Below are 10,045 nucleotides of genomic sequence, written 5' to 3'. Positions count from 1 at the left end.
ACAAAATCAGATTGCAACTCCAACATAGCCTTGTCAGCCTGGTCGAGGTTCATTTTAGACAACTTCTGAATGAGTAGAGGATGGTCAACAGTACCAAAGGTCGTGGATACGTCTATAAATATAGCAGCACAGTGATTACTATGATCTAAGCAATTTAATATATCATTTTAGACAAGCGTAGCTGCTGATATGGTGCTATGTCCAGGTCTAAAACCAGACTGCTACACATTAAGAATATAATTTGAAGTTTAAAAAGTTCTTAGCTGAGAGTTTTCCAGTGATTCTAATATTTTTGAAAGGCAAGATTGTTGTGTGGTCCCTGCAGCGTACGATCTCAAATACGTTATTGGAACAGTAGCAACAGAACATATGGTGCAACAAGCGCGTCTAAACACCATTGTTGTCTGAACAGCATCTAAATATATTTTTGTACTGATGGAAAATAAAGGTCTCAAACTTTATTCCTTAACTTGACCTTTTAATGTAAAAGATAAATGCAAACTTTATCATCCAAGCATCACATGGAACACATCCACAGCCAAACTTATTCCATAAACCAGTCTAAATAACAGGTTGCACTGACAAAAAACAAAACATAAGCTAGATTAGTTTACAATGTACCACATCTCTGGTGAGCACAAGAGACTAATATAATGTTGTTTAGAAAAGAAATGCGTGTCAACTAAGCTAACAACAGCTAAATTCTTTATGATGGCAGCAGCATTTGTTTACGTTTGACAAGCAAAAACTCTCTAATCCCAGAATGCCATTCACTATAAGACGCAAATAAACAAAGTCTAAGATGGCTGTGCTCATTCCCTGAAAAATATGAATTTAGTTTAGCCACTTTTCAGCATAATACAAATTGATATACTTGTTACAGTGTTAACAAGAACCGGAGCACATGACTTGACAAGTCATTTACCGTTATTAACAAAATCACAAAACAAATCAAACGTTTTCAGTTCACAGATCATGACATCAAATACAAGCCTACTTCCTAGTCTAACCGTAACGTTAAAGCTAAACAGGGATGAAACCATTTTAGGGAGGTTTGGGAGGGGGTTCATTTCATTTGTGGGGGGGGGGTTCAAGTCCGTGGGGGGTAGAAATGGGGAAAGGTATCGTGGGGGGATATGATGCAGGAAATATTACTATGGTGGGGGATTTATCAATAAATGGGGGGCAAAGACAAGAGAAGTTTAGACACTAAACAGGAAATATTACTATGGTGGGGGATTTATCAATAAATGTGGGGCAAACACAAGAGAAGTTTATACACTGGGGTCTGAGCTGGAAACCCTGAGGTACCAAAGTTACAATCTAATGAGGGATTTATGACAACTGGGAACTCTGGAAAAAAAGAGCTCCGACTGTGAAAATCGTTTTGAACAGTCATCCAACTCGGAATTCCAACTTGGGAACTCGGGCCTCTTTCTAAAACTCTGACTTTCCGTCCTTAATATCATTCACGTCGTAATTTTACCTAGTATTTTTCTGAGTTCACAGTTGTCTTGAAAGCACCAAGTCAGTCGAGTGAACTATCCCTTGTTATAACATCTTTGGTCTGACAGACGCTTACGTGACAAACAGAATGCAATTTATGATGTCAAAAAACATGGCGCCACTCTTAGCCGGCAAATAGCTTAGCATTAGCCCATCACAGTCAGTACAACATTCAAGTATTTTACACACATCATATGTGTCCATTACAATCTATGCAAGAATCGGAATGCATGATTTGTCACCAGAACTTGAAAACATGTTGACAGCAACATGAAAACATCAAACTTATGACATTTACATGAATCAGTCCAAGGCCACAGCTTGCGGGTTTTCAGATCAGCGGAGTTTCTAACACAAACATGCTATGTTCAGTAGGCAGTGGTGTAAAGTACTTAAGTAACATACTTTAAAGTACTACTTAAGTAGTTTTTTTGGGGTATCGGTACTTTACTTTACTATTTATATTTTTGACAACTTTTACTTTTACTTCACTACATTCCTTAAGAAAATACTTTTTACTCCATACATTTTCCCTGACACCCAAAAGTACTCATTACATTTTGAGTGCGTAGCAGCACAGGAAAATGGTCCAATTCACACACATCAACAGAACGTCCCTGGTCATCCCTACTGCCTCTGATCTGGCGGACTCATTAAACACACCTGCTTTGTTTATAAATTATGTGTGAATGTTGGAGTGTGCCCCTGGCTCTCCGTAAATGTAAAAAAATAATGAAATGTTGCCGTCTGGTTTGCTTAATATAAGGAATTTGAAATTATTTATAATTTTACTTTTACTACTGATACTTAAGTACATTTTAGCAATTACATTTACTTTTGATACTTAAGTATATTTAAAACCAAATACTTTTAGACTTTGACTCAAGTTGTATTTTACTGGGTGACTATTACTTTTACTTGAGTCATTTTCAATTAAGGTATCTTTACTTTTACTCAAGTATGACAATTGGGTACTTTTTCCACCACTGTCAGTAGGTAACCCTCTATATGAAATAGCCATGGGGTTGGCTTGAAATGGAATAGAAACAAGATTGCTTAGAACTGTGCCATTTGATCTTAGCCTCGAAAGAGGATGTGGACTAATACAACACTCAGTGAGGGTTTCCTGTTTCGGGCAAGGATTGATATCCCATCACTTTTTAACTACTTTTTTAATGTTAGCACTCAGCATCCAAGCTCCTCTCCTGTTTGGGTGCAGGCCGTCCCTTTTTAGGAACTGCGGTTGCTCCCAAAACAGATAGAAATTGTCAATAGAATTCAACACTTTTCAGAGAAGAGTCCTGATTTTATCCAAGGTACAGTACTTAAATATCTATACTTGTGTCACGTCCTGACCAGCAGAGGGAGCAATTGGATTAGTTTTGGTCAGGATGTGGCAGGGTTTTGTGTGTTAAGTGTTGTGTTGGTGATTGGACTCCCAATTGAAGGCAGGTGTGTTGAGTTGCCTTTGATTGGGAGTCCTATATAGTAGTGTGTGTTTTTCTTTGGGGTTGTGGGTAGTTGTTCTTGCATTGCGTTTTGTGTGCCTGCAAGACAGTTCCTGTCGTGAGTATCATTTATTGCTTTTTCCCTGTGGATGCTTTACTTTTGTTTATTAAAAAACTATGAGTATCCACATACCCGCTGCGCCTTGGTCCATTCCTAACGACAAGTGTTACAACTTGTGTTTTTTTGCATTTTCAGGTATTTTGGGTGAACTTGCTCTATGTCAAAATAAACTAAAATCTAACCTGAAGAAGAAGTGTGAGAGTGTGTTTGAGGGAATAGCAAAACAATGAAACCAGACACCTCTCAATAGGATCTATACAGAGCTCTACATCACAGAGGGTGGAAGTGGAGAGATCAATAATGAACATGAGGTGTGAAAGATTGAGACAGCATACAGGAGATCAGCAACACAAGAGACACCAATCAAATGTAATGACATATTTCAACCCTTACCTGGACAAGACAAAGGTATCAGAACTGTGCTGACAAAGGGAGTCGCTGGCATTGGGAAAACAGTCTCTGTACAGAAGTTCATTCTAGATTGGGCAGAAGGAAGAGAACACCAGGATGTCGAGTTGATATTCTCACTGCCTTTCAGGGAGCTAAATTTGATGAAGTCGAAAAAACGGAGTTTGATGGAACTTCTTCATCACGTTTTCATGGAAACCAAAGAATCTGGAATAACAGATTATGAAAAGTACAAAGTTCTGTTTGTTTTTGATGGTCTGGATGAGTACCGACTTCCTCTAGACTTCCAAAACAATAACAACTGCTGTGATGTCACAGAGTCAACCTCAGTGGAGGTGCTGCTGACAGACCTCATCAAGGGGAATCTGCTCCCATCTGCACAACTGTGGATAACCTCCCGACCTGCAGCTGCCAAGAACATCCCTCCAGAGTGTGTTGACGGGGTGACAGAGGTACGAGGGTTCAAAAACACACAGAAAGAGGAGTACTTCAGGAAGAGAATCAATGATCAGAACCTGGCCAGCAAAATCATCTCACACATTAAGTCATCAAGGAGCCTCTATATCATGTGCCACATACCAGTGTTCAGTTGTATTTCAGCCACTGTTCTAGAGAGAATACTTGGTCAATCTCAAAGTGGAGAGATGCCCAAGACACTGACCCAAATGTACTCACACTTCATGGTCTTCAACAAGCTAATCAAAAACCTGAAATACTCAAAAGATGCAGAGAAAACTGAGACATCCGATGAAGAGATCATTATGAACCTGGGGAGGCTGGCCTATGAACAACTGGAAAAGGGCAATCTGATCTTCTATGAAGAAGACCTAAGAGAGTGTGGCATTGATGTCACAGACGCTTCAGTGTACTCAGGAGTGTGTACACAGATCTTCAGAGAGGAGTGTGGGTTGTACCAGAAGAAGGTGTACTGCTTTGTACATCTGAGCATTCAGGAGTTTCTGTCAGCGTTGTATGTGTTTCTCACATTCACCAATAACAATGTTAATCTTATGGACATACAGCAAACCACCTCCAAAGAACCTCAGATATGTAAAGATACACCTGCAACCATCCTGCACAAGAGTGCAGTGGACAAGGCCTTAGAGTGACAATGGGCACCTGGACCTGTTCCTCCGCTTCCTTCTTGGCCTCTCAATGGAGTCCAATCAGTCTCTCCTACGAGGCCTACTGACACAGACAGGAAGCTGCTCACAGACCAATGAAGAAACAGTTGAGTACATTAAAGAGAAGATCAAGGAAAATCCCTCTCCAGAGAGATGCATCAATCTGTTCCACTGTCTAAACGAGCTAAATGATCAATCTCTAGTTAAGGAGATCCAAGCTTACCTGAGTTCAGGAAGCATGTCCAAACAAGAACTCTCACCTGCACAGTGGTCAGCTCTGGTCTTTGTGTTGCTGACCTCAGAAGAGGAGTTAGATGTGTTTGACCAGAGGAGATATTCCAGATCAGAGGAAGGTTTCCTGAGATTGCTGCCAGTGGTCAAAGCCTCCACAGCAGCGCTGTAAGATTTTGCCTCTTTTGTCAAACAGAAAACTGACTGATACCAAAACGTACTTTTATTGGCAACGGTTTTATTTATGTCAGCTCAAAAAGGAATTATATTCACTGAAGTATGCTACACTTATTAATGAGGAAGTAACACAAAACATACATTTGGCTATTTAGAAGTAACATTTACATTAACTACTCTTAATGTATACTATTATTAGCCTATAGTCACTATAACCTTGACACTAACTTTGTTGTGTTAATCTAAATGTTTTCTGATCTTGTATAAGTTGCCACAGTAAAACATACAGAAGAGCAATACTTCTTATGTTTTACATGTATTATATTTTAGGCTAAATCTGTGCAACCTGACAGAGATGTTGTGATGCATTGGCTTCAGCTCTCAGCTCGAACTCCTCACACCTGAGAGAGTTGGACCTGAGTAGCAATGACCTGCAGGATTCAGGAGTGAAGCTGCTCTCTGCTGGACTGGGGAGTCCACACTGTAAACTGGAGACACTAAGGTGAGTCCCTACAGGGTGTGGGAAATATTTTCAAACGGGGACATGTTTTATGATTTTTAGATGAACAGCTTTGGGCTTAACAACACGAAACTGCATCTTAGAGACCAAATGTTGAGTAATATCTGAGATGAAAGTTTCTGCCTCATCAGGTTGTCATTCTGTGGAGTCACAGTGGAAGGTTGTGCTTCACTGGCATCAGCTCTGAGGTCAAACCCTTCACACCTGGTAGAGCTGGACCTCAGCTACAATCACCCAGGAGACTTAGGTGTGGAATCGTTGTCTGCTGAACTGAAGGATACACACTGCAAACTGGAAAAACTCCGGTATAAGGCAGCAAAATAATGACTTTTTTAGTGTTCACCATGGCTAAGGTTTGATACCAGTTTGATATGTGGAGAGTTTGTTTCTCTTATGGTGTCAGATCTTACCATGATTGTCATTCCATTTTTTCTTTCCTACAGTGTGGACAATGATGCAGAGTACTGGCTAAAATCTGTCCTGAAGAAATGTAAGTCAGTCACTTTTAAGAATAGACCACATTTTTTATATGAAGGGCCCTATACAGTTTGAAGATTGTTCAGCTTGATGACATTGATATATTGCTTTTTGGCAAAATGATTTCTATACAAGGCTCTGGATACATCAAATCCTTTCTAACAACCAGTGGATAATTAAGTGACAATGCCAGATAAGCTGTAGTTTATAGAATATATTGCCACAGGTGTTGCAAACCATACCAATATATCCTATAAACCATGGCTTTGAGGGCATTATAATTTGTATACAATGGTTACCAACACATTAAAATAATGATTTAGTTATTTTTGTGAAAAACATTATTTTGATAAATGTATTCATACTGTTTCATCCTTCCAGGAGGATATAGTCCCGACACATCTGGTCATCCATCCTGTTTCTGAGGTTGCTAGCCAAGCCCCACACGTTCCCCTCTTTCTCAATATTAGAGACCATTAATTCAATATTTGAGTAATATAAAATGCATGTGGATAAGGTTAATTTCCCATCCATTGTGGACTACCCTGTCAAGCAGCAGAAGGGAGATTTTGCTTATCTAGTTAGCCAGAAAAGGTCAGCAAGCTAGCTAGAAACTTTGTAAAGTTGCATACACAAACATAGATTGTGAACTTCGTTTCTAGCTAACATTATCCCCCTATTCAAGGTGGTTTTAACCAATCACTATCCAGGATTAGACCCACCCGTTCTATAACCACTGCCTAGAGATAAAGGTTAAATTAAATTAAAGGTCCAATGCAGCTTTTTTTTTCTTCTCAATATCAAATCATTTTGGGGTAACACCTAAGACCTTACTGTGATTGTTTTCAATTAAAATGGTCAACAAGAAACATAAATAGCTTCTTAGCAAAGAACAATTTCTCAAGCAAGAATTTTGCTAGGACTGTCTGGGAGTGGTCTGTGTGGGGAGGGGAAAACTGAAAACTATTTGTTATTGGCAGAGAGGTTTGGAACTCTCTTATTGGTCTATTAACTGATGTCACCAGGCATGCCAAACTCCATCCCACTGAAAGAGACTGGAATTTCAGGTGGTGTTTTCAAACAGCTTTTACACTAAATGGCATTATCATCACTTTCACAATTTCACAATATTATTCCAACCTCATAGTGTGGAAATATACACTGAGTGTACAAAACATTAGAAACACCTGGTCTTTCCATGGCATAGACTGACCAGGTGAATCCAGATGAAAGCTATGATCCCTTGATGTCCCTTGTTAAATCCACTTGGTGTCCCTAATGTTTTGTACACTCAGTATATATAAAACACAGGACAATCGCGTGTTTGACTGCACTGGGCCTTTAATTGAGACTTTAATTGAGTTTAAAGTGAAAGAAAACAGAATGAAAACTACATCTGGATTTTTTTAAACCTTCCGTTTTCGACTCGACGTGTCAATGTATGGCTCATAAATGAATAATACACAATCTATAGGCATAATATTTTCCTGGCAGAGAAAGCAATCCTTAAATTCTATGCATGAAATATTTTGTTTGTTAGCTATGGGACACAATTTTGGGAGTCTGTGTATTGCGATATTGTGCTGTATTGGGATGTATCCCTTAGTTGTGGATTATTCTGGTGGGTGGCAACGGAAAATAACCCGAACCATATGTGTCCGGCATCACCAAATACATTTTTCCCATCAACAAAGGCATATCTGTAATCTCTAGGAACACCATTTACCAGTCGTAAGGTTACATTTGTCCCTCGCTACCAGATAAACATCTGAATCTAGTTTTTGTCCGAACCGCACTTTAGTCCTGCTGTGTAGACTAGATTACGTGGTAGAAAGTCTGTCGTAAAATGTGCATGGTCTAATGGGAGCGCACTGTCTAATTTAGCAGGCATTAGTGGTGAGAAGTTCGAGTCTTTTCATTGAAACAGATCTTTTTAACTCGTTCAGTTAAAATAACGAATCTTTCGATTTATTTAATTCAGTAATGCCCAGAGCGCGCAGGACCCCCTGCCCGCGAACGATTAATAAAACCTCGAAAGAGTGATGATACTGCAAGCCTCTTGTTCACCGTAGGTGATTTATTGGAGCTGTAATTTGTGAATGAGACTAACAAAAGTGTGCTTCAGACAATGTACATTTGTGATTACTAAGCCTACAAATAAGAGTATTTCTTGATACCTTTGAAACGAAGTCTATTTGCGGCCGCAATAGGACTAGATTGTGAACGACCCTTGGCGGAATGACTTGGCTGCTGCCATGGAGAGAAGCGCATATCGTTTGCGAACTGTAGCAGCCCAACCAAACAATTTGTTCTCGAGTTCGAGTTTGTTGAGCAGAGGCGGGCTGTGTAGGCTATGTTTTGATTTTACAAAGCTGTGTCCATCGATAACGTTCAATAATCTATTAATTATACTGAACAAAAATATAAACTTAACATGTAAATTGTTGGATCCATGAGCTGAAATGAAAGATCCCAGAAATGTTTCATATGCACAAAAAGCTTATTTCTCTCAAATGTTATGCACAAATTTGCTATCATCCCTGTTAGTGAGCATTTCTCCTTTGTCATGATAATCCATCCACCTGACAGGTGTGGCATATCACGAAGCTGATTAAACAGCATGATCATTACACAGGTGCACCTTGTCCTGGGGACAATAAAAGGCCACTCTAAAATGTGCAGTTTTGTCACACAACACAATGCCACAGATGTCTCAAGTTTTGAGCCGCCTCCAACGTTTTGAGCTGCCTCCATAAGGGCCTCCAACGTCGTTTTAGAGAATTTGGCAGTACGTCCAACCGGCCTCACAACCGCAGACCACGTGTAACTACGCCAGCCCAGGACTTCCACATCCATCGTCTTCACCTGCGGGATCGTCTGAGACCAACCACCCGGACAGCTGATGAAACTGTGGGTTTAAAACAACCAAAGAATTTCTGCTGTCAGAAACCATCTCAGGAAGCTCATCTGCGTGCTCGTCGTCCTCATCAGGGTCTTGACCTGACTGCAGTTCAGCGTAACTGACTTCAATGGGAGAATTCTCACCTTCGATGTCCACTGCCATACTGGAGAAGTCTGCTCTTCACAGATGAATCCCGGTTACAACTGGACTGTATGGACTGTATGGCGTTGTGTGGGCAAGTGGTTTGCTGATGACAACTTTGTGAACAGAGTTCCCCATGGTGGCGGTTGGGTTATGGTAAGGGCAGGCATTAGCTAGTGGGCGGCAGGTAGCCTAATGGGTGGCAGGTAGCCTAGTGGTTAGAGTAGTGGGCCAGTAACTGGAAGGTTGCTGGATCAAATCCCTGAGCTGACAAGGTCAAATCTGTCATTCTGCCTCTGAACAAGGCAGTTAACCCACTGTTCCCTGAAAGGCTGTTATTGTAAATACGATTTTGTTCTTAACTGACTTTCTTAGTTAAATAAATAAAAGCTACAGACAACAAACCCAATTACGTTCTATCAATGGGAATTTGAATGCACAGAGATCCTGAGGCCCATTGTCGTGCCATTCATCCGCCACAATCACCTCATATTGCAGCATGATAATACACGGCCCCATGTCGCAAGGGTCTGTACACAATTCCAGGAAGCTGAAAATGTCCCAGTTCTTCCATGGCCTGTTTGGGATGCTCTGGGTCGACGTGTATGACAGCGTGTTCCAGTTCCTGCCAATATCCAGTAACTTGCACAGCCATTGAAGAGGAGTGGGACAACATTACACAGGCCACAATCAACAGCCTGATCAACCCTTTGCAAAGGAGATGTGTCACACTGCATGAGGCAAATGGTGGTCACACCAGATACTGACTGGTTTTCTGATCCACTCCCTAGTGTCTGTAACCAACAGATGCATATCTGTCTTCCCAGTCATGTGAAATCCATAGATTAAGGCCTAATTAAATTATTTAAATTGACTGATTTCCTTATATGAACTGTTGCGTTAATATTTTTGTTCAGTGTACAAATTATTTACAAATGAGTATGGCAAGCTTCTAACTTACTGTTGTGAAAGTGAAGAAATGAAAGCAGT

General features: G+C 40.4%; 1 protein-coding gene across 1 annotated transcript; it reads left to right on the top strand.

Annotated features, from left to right (window-relative positions):
* The first annotated feature begins 2,254 nt into the window (after window positions 1-2,254).
* LOC123743094 (protein NLRC3) lies at window positions 2,255-9,610 on the top strand. Its single transcript, XM_045718111.1, has 3 exons — window positions 2,255-5,517; window positions 5,667-5,840; window positions 5,979-9,610. Exon 1 carries the CDS (start codon window positions 3,627-3,629, stop codon window positions 4,590-4,592), a length of 966 nt encoding a protein of 321 aa, XP_045574067.1. The 5' UTR covers window positions 2,255-3,626; the 3' UTR covers window positions 4,593-5,517; window positions 5,667-5,840; window positions 5,979-9,610.
* Window positions 9,611-10,045: the final 435 nt, after the last annotated feature.

Source organism: Salmo salar, chromosome ssa05, assembly GCF_905237065.1.
Source record: "Salmo salar chromosome ssa05, Ssal_v3.1, whole genome shotgun sequence".
Classification (NCBI taxonomy): Eukaryota; Metazoa; Chordata; class Actinopteri; order Salmoniformes; family Salmonidae; genus Salmo; species Salmo salar.
The sequence above is the reverse complement of the archived record's forward strand: the minus strand, read 5'-3'. Positions and strand labels throughout refer to the sequence as shown.